Raw genomic sequence first — 19,416 nt, 5'->3', positions numbered from 1 at the left:
AGAGGTCCAAAACCAAAAACAACAGGAATATGCACAAGTATACCAGTCATACTGCATTATTAGTTATGTGGGTTCAATGTAAACTCGTAGCTGAACATTTCAACTCATCTGGTTACAACATCACAGTCTTACGCATCATCGTATTACAAAAATTAATTTCTAACAATCGCCCTGAGCATAGAATTGAACAACATATTATTAACCTCTTTAATTGCATTAATGACGGCCAAAACAGAGATGCCAGTTTTATGGGACTACATAAATAAACATTCATTTTTTAATTTTTAATACAGTGCACTATAGCTTTATTAATGTTTTTCATTAACTGCAAACTGGCTATATTTTGCCGCAGTAAATTTTATAAGCGTTCTGTTCAAACTCTGTTATGTCATTAAGTACATTGTGATAGCTCGGATGCATGTAGATATATCGTCATTATTGTGCTTGTTGTTTCCAAACAGACCATAACCTAGCGGTATTGAAATAAATTTTGCCATGTTTTAGTACACCTGATGAAGCAAGTTTTTGTTTGCGAAATCTTGTGTTGAGAAAAATGAAAAATGAACTCCAGAGTATCATCCTATGATACCTTGTTTTTTTATTGCTGATTATATTGGGTTAACACGCTTCAGCCAGCATCAAATTTGTAGACTAATTCAGTAGTCCCTTAGCAAATTACGGCTATTTTTAAAGTTGTAACTTATATTATATATACAAAAGTTATTTGGTATATACAGCGCTTCCTCAATTATTCGTACCTCTTTTTAACCACATTTGAGTATTGCGTCACCTGATGAAGCTTCTTTATAACATAACAATATAATAAAACAAACCAACTGTGAAGCCTCCTGCAGCTTTAGTTCTACAGTGTGTCTGATATAGCGTATTCTCATCAATGTTATTGTACATGCAATTCATCATTAAATTCTATATCCTACAATGCATTAAGAATTTTTGATACGTCTTCATATTCGAAGGGCAACGTAAAATGTGTAAGAATTCTTTTATCTTTTGTATGAATTCAATTGTCCATTTTTTGTTTATCTGTTTAAATTTCTAAAAATATTGTCCCACGTAGACTGGATATTCTATGAAGAACAGTACCTCCTAAAAGCTCAAAACATCAAAAATATTTTTGTAGTTACAGCTCTGGACAACATGTATCGTACCATCTAACAGTTCCATTAACATAATATATACTTTTATCGCAAAAATTCATACTTTAGTGTAAATTTCTGTAGTTAACCACAGAATAAAACCAACGTTATTTCAAGACTCACCTCCATTTGAATAATAGGAAAAACCCAAAGCTAAACAGCAAAGAAACACAAAAATACTTGAAATTCTGTAAAAAAAATAATATGCTCTCTCCCAAAGTACACAAACAGTGGAATAAAATAATGACAATTTATTAATTAATCATATCACAAGATACATACAAGCATTCCACACCTTACCAGCATGCAGTATACAAATAATTACCGATACAAGCAACATAAATATTATGTTGCATATTGAGTATGATTTGTTTAGATTTAAGTATATCAAAAACACATTGTAAAGAGGCATCGTACAGTAATTAAAATGGTGGCATGGCTATATATTGCACAAAAAAATTCTTATGGTCATTTACCAAAAAATCAAAATTTGAAGTTAATTAATTTGGTTTTCCTTTTATGTTTGGTATAAGACAGGGGTGGCCAACCAGTCAGACACTAAGAGCCTCACTTCTTACTGTGTTAACCGCAAAGAGCCACATCATACACATTATGAACTATGACACACAAATTATGAATTATGAATATAAGAGATAATCTCTATAAAGCTAACTATACAACATAGCTTGTCAACATGCAGCATAGCAACATGTGGCATTGGGACAACTGTAAAAAAAAACATTTCACTGTCATCTCATGGAATGTCTTTGCCACCTCCCACAGAAAATGAACTGTAGATGGCATAGGCGGTGCTGTGAAGTGAAACATATGGTCGGCCGTTTCGACATAGTATTGTTGAGGACACATTTTCTTTTTTACTAAAGCCAGACTGCATAGTGAAAAAACCAAAGTGATTTACTTGCCACTTCATGAGATCATCAATTTACAAAAAAAACTAAAGCTTGAAGAACTTGCAAATGCTCGCAAAATACCAGACATTGTTGGTTTTCACTGTATCCATTCCAAATTAGAAAGTCCTGTTTGATATACGCTAACAAATGACCATCAATGCTTAAAAAACAAAAACTAGTGTGGGCGATTTTTGCTTCGTTCAGTATAACAGAATTCACTATGCTGGACAAGTTGAAAAACTGTTTGATAACAATAATTATGGAGTTTCTGCAATATAACGTTGGGGAACATCTTGCAAATCGCCTATCATTTCAGATGGAATTTGTTATCATCGTTGTAAGTTGTAACCCGCTGCATCCTCAAAAATTGCGAAATTATTTTTCTTTTCTGGTTTCAAAATGGAATGCAATTAATTGTCCAAGTGTTTTTATTGCTTTTCCTTTCAATTTACTGAAAAAGTTACACAATTCTTCAGAATTTGTCTTACTCTATTCTTAGAGCCGTTTTTCTTGTACGCACATATACTTGTTGCTTTTTATAGCTTAAGTTGAGTTTATTTATTTTTGGACAGTTTATAGCTTATATGTACCGTATTTTACGGACCATAAAGCGCACCCGATTATAAGGCGCACTGTCAATAAATTGCTTTGATTAGTTTTTTGTTCATACATAAGGCGCACCGGCAAGTTTACTTGTTACGTAATAAATGTAAGCAAGTCACAATAGTACAATGAGCAAAAGAAAAAATGAGCCTAGTGAATATCACAGTTGCTAGTTGCTTTTACCGTAGTTTATTGTGTAAGACAGTGGTTTATTTATATAATAATACATTATTATAGGCGTTAGACGCACGCACATACATTATGCACATAGATTAGGCGCACCGGCTTATAATTTAATCAATTTATGAGGAAAAAAGGATTTAAATTGCGCCTTATGGTCCGTAAATAACAGTAATACGTATTTGGTGCTGTTAGTTTTTTTCTTGCATATACTGATTTTTTTTCTTCATTTAGCAGCTTAGTTCTTTCGCTTACGAAACCTTCATAGCTTGTGAAAAATTAATTTTATTGAACATCTTACTATTTTATTTATAAAATTTATAATTATAATCATATTCTTACAAAGTTATACTTTAGTAATAGATTCTATATTGTTTCCTTATACAGACGAAACTGGTTAATTGCACCCATTTTGTCAGACATTTTTAAGCGATTATCCAATATATATATATATATGAGTATCGAAGAGCTTTTGGTGAGCAGTTATGTGAAACTTCGATGGAAGTTTTTTATGCTATACTTTTTGGAAACAATTGCTGATATTCTCTTTCTTTGGGCAATGCTCTCTTTGGCAATGGTCTGGAAACTTTTTCCATAGCCTCACCTCTTGCAAAAGCAGAACCAAACATGCTTTCTGATAACGTTGCGCTTACTAATTTTTACTTTGCATTTTCACGGTCTTATTTTGTAACCTTGGTTTTTTCTCTCCTACCCTATATGGTTTTAAGCTATTTTGATCTCAAATTTTCTTCCCTTTTTTCTGTGTTTCTCTGTATTTCCTCATTTCCACCCTTTTCATCTCTCCCTCTCTACGTATATTTTTAGTGTTTGTAACCTTTTGTTTTTCTCTTGATTTCTTTTTTCTTTCTGCTGCAGAAAAAAAATTATTTATAGCAGGTTAGTTCTACCAATTTCTTAAAAACGGAATGCTACCTGTACTATTTTTAGAAAGCAATATAGTAGATACAAGCAATAGTTAATTGCTAATTATCAAGAACATAGTTCCATTGTTTATGTAAAAATTGACATTTTAGAACCAGTACCTTTTTAACTTACTGAATTGACTGTGTGACACTACAAGAAAATTATGCTTGCGTGACGTTACAAGACAAAATCATCCAGGCAATTAATCCATAAGTTCATGTCAGAAACAAACAAAAAACACAAAAATAAATCCCGTCATGTAGTAGTAATTTCAAACGAAACAATAATGGCAAAATAAAACTCTCAAGAGGTGTCTGACTTTTTCTTTGTTAATGCCTAAACTAAACAGACAAAAGCTTTAGACTGTAGGTGGCAGACATTAGCCTTGACAACATGGAGCAACTGTTGTAAAGGACAAAGACAAATAAACTTTTACACTTGTATCAACTGCCTGTCAATCAATTGTAGGCAGTAAGCCAAAGTCGCAAGTCAACTAAATTGCACTAGCATACGCAATTACTGTAACGTAATTAACCGACCAATCATGTGGCAAAATACAACTTTTAGAATCGCATATATTCACTTTGCTTTTAACAACGTATTAATTTGGCACAGCTGCAAATTACTATGTTGCACAATAATCAAACGATATTACCCAATTCTAATTCATTTTTACACATGCGGGTCACATGCGGGTCACAAGCGTGTGGGCTTCCATTACCTGTATGTATTGTATTATATTTGAATTTTTCCAAATTCATTACGAATAAAACAAGGAGCGTTGTGTGGGGGAATTTAACCCCATCTCATTGAGAAACTGTTTATACTAAAACAATTGTTTAAAGAAGACAAAAACCCAAACAAGGGATACAGTTGAAAACATCATGATTAATATAAAGGACAATTCAAAACATCATGATTAATATAAACGATAACATAACATGCTATTGTAATCGTTTTGTAAAGAACATTATTCAAACAGCGTAGTGCAATGCCTTTCATTAGTAGAAAAAAAACGTGCCAAAACCGGAACACTAATAAACTACAAATGCTTTGATGTAAATACTCAAAATTGAATGTCCCCTTAGGCCTTAACATACTTCAACCATGTTGATGGTCAATAACTTCCAACAACACATCAAACAAACTTTAACAATGAATTCAGGTACAAATTTTATTATTTTTGTTGCAATAAAGAAAATGGCCTCAGCAGTGAACAATTTATCGTACATATCGGCTTTGGGTTACTTCATGTCAAGCTCGTAACATCATTTCAGACAGTTTCACATGCTTTGCGACTTGAAATTTTCGAAAAATTTTTAAAACCTATTTTTTAAAAAACAATAGTATTATATATATGTTTTGGTTAGCTTTTTGCATGTTACAGTTGTTCCTGTTCTTTACTTTGTTAGGGAAAAAAATAAAAATTTTGGTGTAAACACAAAAACAGTGTAAAATGTAATGTGTGAAATGGTTCAAGGAAGCACTGTACAGTTGACACAATCGCTCATCGACGAGGACGATTCATAGCTCTATTCCCAAGAATTATGAGGCCAGGCCTAAATAAAATACAGTCTCACGAGAGTAGGGAAGCAGTTTATCTGATGGTATGCAAGATGTGTTCATTGCAAATTGTTGCACTGCCTTGACCTATTAGTTGGCTTTAAGTTGTTCTAAGGCAAAAAGTATTTTTATTCTTTAAGCAACAGATTGGCCACCGCCCTTTGGCAATGGTTTTTGGGTGGCCACCCTGTAACCCGGACGTCGGCGCCTCTGCTTGGGCTACTTTCACTCTTTGGGTCTCCTTATGCAGCATGAAGGCCCTCTTCAACAGTTGACACATGCTACGCCTAAATTTGCTTGTTTGATAAGAGAAAGGGTATAAGACTTGCAAGCATTCCATCGGAATGGCTTAAATTTTAGTGTTCAATTTAATGGCTTATTAATCGAGTGCATTGCAAACAAACTCTCTAATTGAAAGTTGCCCAAGTGATTGAGCGAGCAAATCAGCATGCAGCAATATTAAACTTTTACAGTAAATTTTAAACTTTTAGTCTAATATGCTAGAGAACTGATTGGTGCGTTACCAATATACTCCAAATGTGGTAACCCTAAATGGGTCAATTGTCAGAAGTCAAAGGCGCTACATTTGATAATAGTGCAAAAATTCTCAAACAGTTAAAGCAAATAGTCTACCGCATAAGTGCTTTGTGCAACATGTACAGGTGTCATGAATTTAGAAATCTAGGTCCCCTCATTATGACATACAAGCCATAGTGTGAATCAGCGGAATGCTTTCATACAAATTTTTTGTTTAATGCACTCGGGTCCAAGACACAAAATGATTGCAGCCTGAACATGCACGGGATTTATGCATTAGTTAGAGGTTTTTTGAGCTAAAGTAATTAACGTTGATTTATTACACGCACCTAGTTAGGACTGTAGAAAACACAAGTTAATCTAAATTGAGCCCTATTTAGAACTTGGTCTACAAACCCTAGATTTCTATGTATTGTGCCGAGGCCCGTGAGCCTACTGCCTACGGTACCGCATGTAGCCTAAGTAGGTATTGCAATAGTCTGTATCATACCGAGCGTAAGCTTAACTATTGTTACTGGTGAATATTACCGTACCTATAGCTGTGGTAGATTCTAAAATGAACTAATATTCCAGATAAGTCTTAGGGTTGTCACTGTATCACAATGTCTCCAAAGTTGCAAATAGTGCCTTAAGGGGTCATGACCCAATTCAAAAAGATAGGCTTTTCAATGCAAAGTATATTAAATCAAGACGCTACTGTTGCAAAACCACATCATAAACCTCCCCTGAATTTTGGCTTGCAACGAGATCTAGGCTATGATTGTCTACAGTCTTAATTTGGAAAAAATTCTTGTACTCAATTTTCTATAACAACTACCTAAACTTTGCAGCAAGTTTTGAGCTTAAAATTTTAGGACAAATACTCCAAAATACCAAAGAATTCAAACCCAGACCAAATTTACAACTTAGCCAAGACCTGCAACCAGCTATTGCCAAAACAATAACAAACCATAGATATCTTATAACATAGTTATTATATACTGTATGTTATAATAATGTTATTATATATAAGATATCTATGTAACAAACTAGTCAACATCGACGTCACATGCGCATTCGACCGGAAAATTTCTTAGTTTTTTTAATATGACGCTTTGACAAGGCTCAAAATTGGCTAATTTTGCAAGAATTTATGTAATGGTATTAAAAATACCACCCAGGCCGTACAGGTGTTTCGGAATGGCAGTTTGAGAAATAGTGCTCAGAACCGATTCTATATCAGAAAAGGTGTCTGGAGGGGACGGGATTTCGCTGAGGATGCGTTCCTAATCTCAAGAATTATATTTTTCCTGAGAGATGTGAGCGGGATGTTCAAATGGTGGATGAAAGTTTTGTCTTTGGAGTGAAGGACGTATTTTTCTGAATTTGGACCACAAAAGATCTGCCGGTCTTGTAAACCTCAACTCGATTTACTCCAGCTGGGAGTACGATATTCCCATGATACAGTAGTCCCACTTGTTGTCTACGGTTTGTTCGTAGTATTGAATTAACGGTCGTTGACTGAAAGAAGTTCCGTATCGTAGTGACACAAGAATTGATGCGGGGGCACGTGTTTTTGGAGAAAGAGTTTGTCGCCCATTGGTTGGATACAGCGGTATAAAAACTTAGGTCAGGTTAAAATCTCTTTTCTCATCGTATCAGTTTACGTTCTGCATTATTCATTATTGAATTCAAAAGTGATAGCTTTATGTCAAATGGTGATAAAATTGTTTCTGATGTGAGTACGACTATATTTCGGACAATATAACAATTTAGACTTTATGAATGTGGTGCTGATTTAGAAAAAAAAAACAATTAGAGAAAACAGGCGCAACGGAGTTAAAGAAACAATTTTCTAGGTGTTCTAAAAGAAAGACTAAAAGCCTTTGGCTTTAGGCCAACCTCAAAACAATACACATCGCCACCCCCACAAGCGTACGAAACCATTGAAGAGGACAAGGTATTCTTGACGAAAACGTAAAAAATAGTGGTATGGAAAAGGAAGTTGCACATTTCACTTTCCTCCATAGTAGGCCAGCTCCAGTTGAATAAAAAATTTCCAGAAGATAAAGGGGTGCGGCTGAATTGCTTAAGACTCATGTTCCAAGTAAGTAAGACATTGTCGAAAGAACGGGGAGTTGTCGAAAAAGTGTTGTGAGACTTCTGATAGCTGCCGAAGAAAAATATATAGTGATAAGGACCCAGAACATTTGCTGTAGGCCTACAGAAATGAATACGGTTGGACGACTGATTTTGACAGTGCATGGGCACGATCATGCAGATAGGCCTAATGCAATAATGAGATGATCTTACCAGTCTTCACCCTGACCAATTGCACAATTGATGGCGCTCGAAAGCTTACCATTGTACGATTCTATAAGTCCATTTGATCGAGGCGTTTAAGCTGTGGTAAACTTGACCTTGCATCCTAAATAATTTTATTTCATTAATTGTGACCAAGCAGACAATGTAAAATTCGATCCTCTGTCTGAAATAATTTTTTTCGAAATACCATAACCAGAAAGGTAATGGTTAATGAAGTATTGGCAAAGCGTAAATGCACTTAAATCAGAGACTGCGAAGGCGTAAAAGTTGCAAGTCTGACGAAAAATGATTGTCATAATATAACGGCAAAGACGCACAACCGGAAGTGGCCTAAAAATCAGTATTCAACACTTCCACTGTTCCATCCCGTGCGAAATTTTGATATTTGGAAACTTGCTCTGAATAACTTCATGTGAATGTTTAGTATGTTCCCAGGTTGTTTTCTAACATCTGTGCTAATAAGAAGTTTTTTTTGGAAATGCCCTCTTCTTGACTTTGACACTGATTTAAATTTATTTCTCAATGTGTCAACTTTAGCTATAGGCTATGTATCACAATGTGAAAATATTGTTTCACCCGTTGCACCTTTTACGACTCGCAGCTTTTTTCTTGCCGAACATTTTTACTCACATCGCTTTCACTTTATATTAGCCCGCACTTTTACCAGCGAACAGGGATAGTCGAGTGAATCATAGAGTTAGAGAGCGTTAACTGCGTAAATCAGCAGACGACCTAGTCATGGTGATTGCAACTCATGTACTAGACATGTTATAAGCAGTAGTATTACTTACATTCTTCATTATTTGTAATATTGAGAAAGTGTACTGCACCCATAATAAAAACTTTTTCTTGTAAACTATTTGTGTTGTAACATTAAAACCTTTCGGCTGACAAAAGGTTAGAGTATTCTAAACGCACGCAACAATAAGAGTCAGATAATTCGACAGGTAATTAATTGAAGACACCCTCATAAGTCAAAACGGTCCCTTCAAGTTCATTGGTCAGGAAAAATATCTTTCTATGACGTATCGCATTCGTGTCGATTTGTCATTGGTTACGACACACATAAAGTATGTATGTTTCATCGACTGAACATGTTAAAAATATACTTTTGGTTTTGGGAAAGTTTCATGATTTGCTGTTAGTTTGGAAAACATCTGCAAATGAATTGGAGTGAAAGTCTTCTAATATACTATTAGTACGATTACATTTTGGATTATTAGAATTGGACTTTTATGAATGATGTGGTTGTTAGAAGAAACAATAAGCAATAGCAAACACAACGGAATCAAGAGTTAAATAGACAAAGGAGTTCTCAAGGACAAATAGGCTACGGCCTTTGGCTTTAGATAATTTCAATTTTCAATATATTAATATAGCATCGCCCTTGATATAGCGGTGTCTAGTGCAGCTATAGACAATTGTAATCTTTAATCCTGTAAAAAAGCATATGTACTGCACAAACAAAGGTAACTATTGCTTTTGAAAACTTGTGCAAAGTGTCTATATCTATATTATATTAGTTTAAGTTAATACCGTTGTACAGGAAGAAAATTTAGGAGAGTAGTAGGCCTACAGCTATCGCTTATAAAACCTACGTAGACTAATATCAGCAGTCGGGTAGTAATCCTAGCTTAAATGATTCTCAAAAGCGTGCATCTACACAATAACGATCTACTTTTTTTTATAAAAAAAATTAGCAAATATTTGTGGTAAAACCAAGAAAAATGTTAGAAGTTCATGAAACCTAAAGTTAAGCAATAGAGCCAAGTTACCAAAGTTAATGGAAAAGTTACTTTGCAAGTTATTCCGCCAAGGGCCAGACGTGTCACGTCACAGTTAAATTTTGAGTCATCGAGCAAGTCCTCTATGAAAGAACACTATTCACTGAATATGCTGGTAAAATAGTTTGAAAAATAATTCTTGGTTAAATAATATGCAAAAGAAAATCGCAAAGTGGTCTTAATTGTGACGTAGACGAAGGTAATCAGAGACCATATTCGGAAATTTAGCAATACATAGGCTACTGAATACCACGTATGGAGCTGTAACAGCTGCATAGATTGCTCTAACTGCCAATATCTTGATAGGTGATAGCTTATAGCCAAACCACGGCAACCAATAGGCCTACTGTACCGGTATAGTATCAAATAGTGACCCCGTCTGGGATGTATTAAATTCCTTGTGTGATGAAGGATTTGATTCAGCAGAAAACGTACGATATGATACCGTTACTTTTGCCAATGCATGTATATTGGCAAATATAATGTATGTATGCCGGTTTGCCTATGTGGTCCAAATGATTGGACTACCTGATTTTATTTTTTTTTAATTAAAACGGTTCATAATGTATTTAATTACAACCCTTCACGTTGCAAACTTCTGCACATCACGCCTAATTGGACATAGGCTAAACTCCCATGACTTACACGTCAGCATAGATATCTTATATATAATAACTAGATATCCAACTCTCGCTGAAAAGTGAAGCAAGCCTGCGATGACACATGCGCCCAAAAGCGTTGGGAGAGAGTGAGAGAAAGGCTAAAAGCCGATTGTAAATTCGTTCTGTATAGGCCTAATTCTATTTAAGTTTTTCGAAAAGCCGAGCTGTTTGCACTGCGCTATCACCGATTGTTTTTGTAAATATTTGTATTTTAGCTGTATCAATGAGTAAGGTTGCCTAGGCTAATTGCCTACCGGTACCGTATAGGCCTAGCATAAGGCAATGTGATTGCCCTAATTGATAATCCAAAGCAAATAATTGATACATAAATAATTTCTTTCAACAATTTATTGCCAGAAACATTATAGGGATGATGGTGGTGGTATGCTTTAAGTTGGCCTACAGCCAAGACTAATAGTCTTACTGTTTGACTCCGAGATAATTGTCTTTGACTCCGTTGCGTTTACTGTCTCTATAATGTTTCTTCAAATCAACACCAGCTTCATAAAGTCTATAGTTGTTATATTGTCCGAATAGGTTGTATCGAATTAGAACATTTACACCATCTTTCCACATTTAAACATCGCTATAATTCCAATTCAGTAATGATTCCAATTCCGAATAATTCAGCAGAACATAAAAAATAGCCAAAATCCGAGAGTTTAGAAGAGAGCGATTTAAACCAAACATTAGCTTTTATACTCCCGTATTTTAACCAATGAGCGAATGCCAAATTAGCCATACAATGACACGTATCTACTTGTCTATGTTACATTCTAAGCTTTTTATCACAAAGAATTAAAATCGATTTACATCAGGTACAGAAAACCACTTGACATACTTAACTACGTCACATGTCGATTTGTAACTAAGATTGAATAAGGATTACTGGGAACAATACATTTCAAATTTGTTTAGAGTTTGACTGGAAACACAAAAATTGCTTAACAAATGCCAATTATAGAACTTGTTTAATTTGATTATATCTGAACGCCACAACATCCTACCATTCGCACAAAATGCTCACTAATGATACCGGTACGGTACGGGCCGTTCCAGTATCTGGGCCCATATTTAAACGCCAAACACCCTTTAACTATGCAATTGAGCTTTAGCAATATTGCTTAGCATCGTCTGCATCAAAAAACGTCTTTCCATTTCATAACTATTTTCCAATGTCACATAATCTTTTCATATGTTGCATTCAACACATATGCGCCAGAGCATTTCTGGTCGCATATGTTGACAAAATGGCGGACCCATACTGGCTTCACTTCTGAAAGCGCAAGGTAGTTGGATATCTAGTTATTATATATAAGATATCTATGCACGTCAGGCTTCAGCTGACTACTGTGCAAGGTAAGTAACACCACGTTTTCAAGCAACTTGACTAATGTATGACATAACATGAGCCTCGATGTACGTCACAATTAAGGCCAAAAACTGAGACCTTTCGCGATGATATTTTGCCGATAACTACCTAACCACTAATTCAATTATTTTTGATAAATATTTAACCAGAAGGTTTAGTCAAAAGTGTATTATTTTTAATAATTCCATTTCCAATTATTTCATACATCATTTTCATATCGTCTAATACTCTAATCTCTAATTGGTCTAACCATTTTAATGCTTTTGTAAGAATTTAACATTAGCTTCTGAAAGCATCTTCAGCACGATTTAAAAAACGCAAAAGATTTATGTTAATATTCATATGGGCACATTTTGTATGGAATTATGCATGTAAAATCGCGTAGGATTGTGTTCACAAACTGGTTTTAAAGTTAAAATGTCACAGCCTAAACTTTTAACAACAGATGGGCACGAGCGCGCTCCTTTTTTTAGGAGCGTGAGCGACAGTCTTTTTTTCTGATTGGGAGCGTTAGCATGCTCCTACTTTAGGACTATCCGCTCTTGGCTCTTTTTTTGCACAAACAACACTATGAAAGTAAAAAAGACTTTTGGCTACTTGGGGACTAATTTTATGCTGTGAATAAAGGAAGACTGCTTCGAGACCAACTTAAAAGTAATTAACAAGTGATGATGGTGGTAATTGGGCATTTACCTTTGTATTGCTAAAAAGAGCAGGCGCAGCGAAAACACTGCAATCTTTCTCAGCAAGGTGCGTGAATGAGACGCTCTTTTGACCAGCAAAAGTAATACACTGACTACATAAAAAACATAGAAAATCGTTGGTGTTAAAAATAACATGAAACTGAACAGTGTAAAGTTCTTTAGTCTTAACTGTTCTTATGATATACATTCCTTGACAAAGCTTTTCCTTTTCGACCTAAGACTGAAGATCCCATCTCCATATTGTTGCATCATCACAAACACAAATAAGAATATTTCCATCTTTGGAAAAAGCTGTTTGTCTGATTGTTGTTGTACAACGTATGTTAGAAAGTGTGAAACATTTGGATTTAACAGGGTCCAGGTGATCCAGTTCCCAGATAAAAGCCTTTCCATATTGATTTCCAACAGCTAAATATTTGTGCCAGTAGTCAATTGCAAACCGCATGTACCATATATCGCAATGTTGAAAATCAAGCCTACTAAGAACAGAAACATTACTTTCTTTTGGTTTGAGGTCCTTGATATGTGTATTTACACCACCAGGTTTCCAGCAAATAATGCAGTTCTCACATGACTTTGATAAAACAAAGTCACCAAACCATCTTGCACAGTCAACATAGTTTTTATGTATATCTCTTGTGTTAAAATAAGGGTAGTGGATATGAAGCGTGGGAAATGGCTCTTCATTAGTATTGGGCTGATACACCTCTGAGGCTTTCATCGCCAGTTTCAAATTATCTGTATCAAACTTCCAGATTTTTAAAGAATGATCCATACCACAAGAAACTACTTTCGTGCCACTCAGATCAAAATCACAGCTTAGCACTTCATCCCTGTGTCCTTCCACTCCACCAAATACACATACTAGAACATCGGTTTTTATATTCCACACTCTGAGAGAATGATCTTTTGAAGCGCTTAGTAGTATATGAGGTAAATAAGGATGAAATTTTAGTTCATTAATAGCATTACCATGACCAATATAATGCTTAACACACTCTTTTGTAGAAACATTAAGCACTCGAATAATTCCTCTTGAACCTGCGACTGCAAGCAGAGAATGACCACTTGTGGTATCCAATGTCCAAGCACAAGAATAAAAATTTTCCTCAGAATCAGGATCAGAATAAGCTTGGATAAGCTTGATATAACCATTTTCTCTGCATTCATAAATTGTAATTCTGTTGCTTCCAACAGTAGCAAACATGGGATAGTCTTTTCTGGTTCCATTGATACAAAATGAAACACCAAACAACGGCATCCCATGATCTTCCTTTAAGGAATTTGTGCATTTAAATAACCCTTTACTCAAAGGTTTTTTAGATACTTTTCCTTTGTTCTTGCCTCGCTTTGGTTTTGAAGACAGGCTTTCACAGGTTGAGTTATCTTCACTTGAACAGGCTTTTAAATCGGTTAATGAAGCTGTATAATCATCCATGCTAACCTTACTCAATTTATTTGTCACTTCAATTTTAAGTTGCTGAAATTTTAGTATAGAAATCAGTACATAAAATAACACTTAAATACAGACAAATATTGTTATGTACGATGTTGTATACTTGTTTATAACGTTTACATTGTGACAACTGACCTCATCAAGAAAACTTTGAACCTTCAGTTATGTTGCATATACACATCCTTCATAGTAGGTAACCACAGCCAAAAACTCTACAATCAAACATAGTGTATCAATTCATGCCATTTCATATGCTCTTATGTAGGTAAGACCACGCACAGTCAAAGATCACATATTTGATTGCCAAAAATGCACATACAACCAAAACCTGATGGATAACTTCAAAATATAAAAATTATGCAAAAACCCTTGAGTAAAATTTCCGAAGCACTATTGATCAAACAATTAAACTCATATCGTAACAAAGAAACCTTTGAAAATGGGGCTTCTTTCTTATAAAAAATCTACAATTAATGAGTTCATATGTTTACAGTAGTTGTTTGGCTGCACTCTTATCGCACTGTTTCTCACACTCTGATGAAGAAGACTTGCCAACTCCAAAATTTGTCAGCATGTTAATTATATATGTTCTGAGACGATATTATAAACCTGCCTGTTCTTATAAATACAATCGCAACCACAAGGTATTTATAATCAACTTTAAGTCTTCCTAAGTTAAAATAAGATGTTTTATGAAAGTTCCCTGGTGTTACCTGATTTCCTGGCTTTGTTAAAACACGTTTTATCAAAGGCTATGGAACAATACAGATGCAGCTTTGCACTTAGATGCATCTGTGTGCACTTAAGCAGCGTGTAAGTTGGGATATAACAATCGCTTTTCAGATAGCATCGTTAATGAACACATTCGATATTTTCTGTGAAGATATTAATGGCCAATAGTTACTGTACTGAACGTTTCCCCCCATAACCAACAAGCCTTATAAAAATGCATGTAGTTTTATACTTTGGATAGTTTAAACGGAAAGCAAGCAGTGGAGTGAGTTAGGCCAAGCATGATTCAGTATCTAAATTATGTGCAGATATTTTAAGGTCACTAACCAATTCATTGTTGATGGCGATATGAAAGCAAGCCAAGCAAAGGTATAATAAACTGTCCGCCCCAGCCCTAGCTACAACAAACAGTCCTTGGAATACTTCAATTTTGCAAATTTGTAAAACCAGGTTTATGAATACCGAACGACTTCATGGATAACGAAATTTGTGATTTACCGAAGAGCGTTGAATGACCTAGATCAGCGTGGTCCAACTTTGGCCAACACCGATTTTTGGCCCGTGAACTGATAATAAGCTTTGATTCAATCTGGCAACATAACTTCAATTTTTGTTTCTTTGTTATTGTGTAATAATATTGTTATTGACAAAAACTTTGTGAATGATCCTTTGTAATGCGTAACAATACCACTTTGTCCAAAAGGTTCTCTTAGGTTTTAGTTACACGCCTTGTTGTCCTAGCCCAGCGTGGTCCAACTACAGGCCCGCGGGCCGCAAGTTTGTCTCAAAGGAGAGGTTTCCCCTTTTAAAAGATGCTGCTATGAAGCTGTACTCTATGTTTGGAAGTAGGTACATACATTTGTGAATGTACGTTTTCAGCAATGAACAATATTAAAACAAAAAATCGAAATCAACTTGGAGACGAGGCTCTTCAGGCTTGCCTTCGCATGGCCACAACTACGATTCCCGTGGATACCAACGCTATTGTCGACGAAGAACCTCGACCGCAGATGTCACATTGATCAGCATTTAATAGCTAAATTTTGAACTATTCTAATTTCAGTTTTAATAAAAAAGAGAACTTTTTTCAGTTCTAATATTAATGTCACATTGTTCTTCAGTTCTAATTTAAAAGTATTGGCCCGCAAGATAAAAAAAATTTCTGATTTTGGCCCGCGATGAAAAGAAGTTGGACCACGCTGACCTAGATCAAGTTCTTTTCTTAATACACCTAATAATGTTGGCAAAAACTTGTGAAGAGAAATTCAAAAAAAAGTTAACCCTATACTGCAATCCAATACCCTGCATTTTCATTTTACCATCCCTTGATATTTTAAACTCGACTCAAATATCCTCCATTATGTCATATTGAATTTCTTTTGTCACGATTAATAACATTTTAGCTTGCAGCTAACTATTTGATGATGTAGTATAGTGCGGGGGAATAACCAAATAATTTTATTGAAAAGATTTTATATGTACCCAACTTCGCCCTTACTTGTGTGACACAATAAATAACGTCAAATTTTGAATTATTTTGCATTTCTACAATCATTTATAAATGCATTGCGATATAAGTTATAACGTTTAAATAATTATCTGATGTGTAACAAATGACGTCATAATGAGGCTCGCCCCATAACAAAAAAGGTTTTTCTTTCAAACGCAACAGAAAACAGTACGATCATCACCTCTATATAAGAACATGTGGCAAAATAAAAGCAGATGACAATGTAGTGGCAAATTTGGAGAAAAGGGATGACAGAATACCGGTACCCTTGTGGCTATAGGTATAGTAATCAGAAGCATCAAAAGCATGCGCAAAACTTGCTCTTGTCATTGTCACATTGTCACAAATATCATTTCTTAAAATGTATATATTGACATGGGTTAAGTAGACCAAAACACTTAGATAAACAACAACAAAACATATGCATTTTTTCTAATTAAATGTGGCGTATGCTGTTGCATTGCACAATAACTGTAATCTAAATAATTATGCTTTAAATGTTAAAGCGTGGAAACTATGCAAAAGTTTGCACAAAAGCTTTAGTAAGAAAGACAAAAGCATTGGCATGCATTTCAAAACTTTAAGAAAAACACTTCTTTTATCTTCGAGTTTACCATTTCTTAATTGGTATCTAGATTGTAAGACCATGCTGGCAGCAAAATTTGTTTTATCGTTTAACTTAATAAACATTTGTGTAGCCTCATCCTTTCTCTGTATTAATTTATTCATTGAGTTTTCATTTCATTATATGAATGGGACATCATTATAAAACAATTGATTACAGAGCAAAACTAAACATCACAGCAGCTAATATCGGCTAATTAGTGTTAACCCTTAAACTGTAATTACTGTTCTGTAACACAAACAGCGATTACGGGCCTCTCTGGCCCAATACTAAAATAATATGAAAAAGTAAGTCAATAGTTTCTCGATTCATTACATCGGCTGTATTCGTTTTGAGAAAATGATTTTAGGCCAAAGTTGCCTATATAATGCATGGATGTAGCAACAGGAATGTGAATGAATGAGTGTTTGACAAACACAACTCTAACCACAGACACTCCAAGCATCTCGCAAACCCGGTTAGCAGTACTTCACCTAACTATGCACACATATGATATATTTTGGTTGTTATGACATATTTTTGTTGTGCACCTAAAAAAGAACTCATCTTATTGAGATTCACTGTACAAATGCAATGTAACTTACATTGATTATAATTCTAAAGTTTACTTTAAACTAGAACCGGGCCTCCGAGGCCCTAAATTGCAATTTGAGGTGTGCTTTTGTTTTTAGCCAATAAAATTTTTTTTGGACTCATTAATCCTTACACTTCGGTTTTAAGTTTTGCAAACGACACTATTTAAGGCATTTCTGGAGCAACAGCTCTTAAAAGTACACATTAGGCTACATGTGGTATTGTACTTGGTAAGCTGCATGCGGTATAATAAGCAGTAAGCTATGTAGGCCTGCGGCACCGTACGTATATAGAAGGTTCGGTTTATGTAGACTTTTTAAAAGCAGGCTCAATTTAGATTAGCTTATGATTACTACAGTCCTAACTAAGTGCTTTTAATCAATCAAAGTCAAATTCTTTAACTCAAAAAACGTCTAACTAACGCATAAATACTGCACACGTTCAGGCTAAAATTGTCTTGGACCTGAGGGTGTAGAGTAAGTAGACTCTACAGTCACTGTAGTGTGGAGTGTAGACTGTAGAAGTGTAGAGGGAGAAAATCACCAAAACGAACAGATGAGCTGTCTATGCTAGTCATGGTGGTTGTAACTTAATAGACATCTTATAAGCAGTGGTATTATTTTGTTCATGATTATGCGTAATATTGAGAAAGTGTACAGCACCTACAATAAAAACTTTTGCTTGTATATGTACATATTAAAAATCCTTTGCTTGTAAATGCATTGTTATAATTAACACTTAAGCTATAAATCCTCTAGACCAAAATATATAAGTGCATCGCTTCTCTAGATAGAACTTTGTTTCTTTACTTCTCCCCTTCAGTGTCAGTGTATATAGGCTACTGTATGTACCGTTGCATTCTATAATTTCTGTACCAGTATTGAGGATTCAGTTTAATGTTTTGTGATAAATATGAATAAATGAGAAGAGATTAAGTGATCTTGTAATGTAGTAAGATGGGCTTTGATTGCTAATGGGTTTTCAAAATCCTTTTTATGAGCAGTGAAATTATTGTAAGTCTCGTGTTTGTTTGAAGTAATATTGAAAACATTAAAATTGAAATTAATCGGATCCTCAGTAAGGAATTTCTAGACAGAATTCGCAACCTTCTAATTGTCTGTAAGAGTCAAATTGCAATGAAATAAAATAACTGCGTAGAGCGCATAACGTCCTTGGGAAAGGCGTTAACAACGATTGCTCCTGTTTAGTGGACATGGTGAATTCGGGCAATACTGTTGTGATGTACGGAGTATTTTATAGTATGACGAAGGTAAGTTGTTGTTGTGTTGTTACGTTGCTGACTCCTTTACTCAGAAGGCTGCTACTTCAGTTGTCTGTTACCTTCACTCACATATTAAAGGAAAAGAACACGGCCTTCTTAATTCAAGTCTTTACTCGAACTAATGTCCTGCGCGCAGGCAGTGCAAAAACGAATGGAGTGGTAACTGGTAAACGAACGTACAGTGTGGGAATCAACACGTGCTGGGAGCATCCCGAGGGCGCCAACCAGCGACAAACTAAAAAGCCACATAACGGCCGCTACAATAGCACACAGATGGAAAATAATACATACTTCCTGGTTTGGGGAATCTACTTTGCGAAGCGCTGATTTACGTGTCGCCTATGCATGACTTCCTGTGTATCGTTATAAATCGTGACGTGAGTTATTCTTTCTTATTTTGTGTGCTAAGAAGATGGCTGTAACATAGTTCCTGCAGTGGCAGCTCCCCGCTGTTGCTGTGTCAATGTTTTATCTAAATGTATTCGTTCAATGAAGCTTCAATATAATCAGAATATATAGTTGTCATTTCTGTGCAAC

At 35.1% G+C, this 19,416-nt stretch overlaps 3 protein-coding genes across 7 annotated transcripts in view; 1 reads left to right on the top strand and 2 right to left on the bottom strand.

Annotated features, from left to right (window-relative positions):
- The window catches only part of LOC143446127 (inositol hexakisphosphate and diphosphoinositol-pentakisphosphate kinase 2-like), a 65,692-nt gene extending 58,927 nt beyond the window's left edge, over positions 1-6,765 (bottom strand). The window contains exons 1-2 of one of the 3 annotated variants that reach the window (XR_013113892.1): positions 6,409-6,765; positions 1,281-1,345 (exon numbers count right to left, since the gene is read on the bottom strand). Coding sequence is in view for 2 of the 3 variants with exons in the window: in XM_076945630.1 (XP_076801745.1) it covers positions 1,281-1,286 (6 nt within the window). In the remaining variant the exon portion in view is untranslated. The remainder of the gene's footprint in view (positions 1-1,280; positions 1,346-6,408) is intronic. The other 2 variants (XM_076945630.1, XM_076945629.1) reach the window with 2 other exon arrangements.
- A 4,365-nt stretch (positions 6,766-11,130) lies between these two features.
- LOC143446126 (polycomb protein eed-like) lies at positions 11,131-18,106 on the bottom strand. 3 transcript variants are annotated; one of them, XM_076945628.1, is made up of 3 exons: positions 14,871-18,106; positions 14,293-14,369; positions 11,131-14,181 (listed from the first exon to the last, which is right to left on the bottom strand). In XM_076945628.1, the coding sequence occupies exon 3, from the start codon at positions 14,137-14,139 to the stop codon at positions 12,916-12,918; it is 1,224 nt and encodes a 407-aa protein (XP_076801743.1). In that variant the 5' UTR covers positions 14,140-14,181; positions 14,293-14,369; positions 14,871-18,106; the 3' UTR covers positions 11,131-12,915. The 3 variants fall into 3 exon arrangements, with proteins under 3 accessions (XP_076801743.1, XP_076801741.1, XP_076801742.1); XM_076945626.1 differs by having other exon boundaries at positions 14,293-18,106; XM_076945627.1 differs by having other exon boundaries at positions 11,131-14,369.
- Positions 18,107-18,373: 267 nt separating this feature from the next.
- On the top strand, positions 18,374-19,405 carry LOC143446125 (uncharacterized). Its single transcript, XM_076945625.1, has 2 exons — positions 18,374-18,867; positions 18,958-19,405. The coding sequence occupies exons 1-2, from the start codon at positions 18,811-18,813 to the stop codon at positions 19,204-19,206; spliced, it is 306 nt and encodes a 101-aa protein (XP_076801740.1). The 5' UTR covers positions 18,374-18,810; the 3' UTR covers positions 19,207-19,405.
- The last annotated feature ends 11 nt before the right edge of the window (positions 19,406-19,416 follow it).

This window comes from Clavelina lepadiformis, chromosome 2 (genome assembly GCF_947623445.1).
Source record: "Clavelina lepadiformis chromosome 2, kaClaLepa1.1, whole genome shotgun sequence".
Taxonomy (NCBI): domain Eukaryota; kingdom Metazoa; phylum Chordata; class Ascidiacea; order Aplousobranchia; family Clavelinidae; genus Clavelina; species Clavelina lepadiformis.
This window is presented reverse-complemented; position numbering and strand designations above follow the sequence as displayed.

Bases quoted from the DNA above. Each gene is read 5' to 3' on its own strand.
- LOC143446125 (XM_076945625.1), top strand. From the start codon at position 18,811: ATGGTGAATTCGGGCAATACTGTTGTGATGTACGGAGTATTTTATAGT. The intron at 18,868-18,957 runs GTAAGTTGTTGT...CACATATTAAAG, and splicing joins TATTTTATAGTATGACGAAG to GAAAAGAACACGGCCTTCTT.
- LOC143446126 (XM_076945626.1), bottom strand. From the start codon at position 14,139: ATGGATGATTATACAGCTTCATTAACCGATTTAAAAGCCTGTTCAAGT.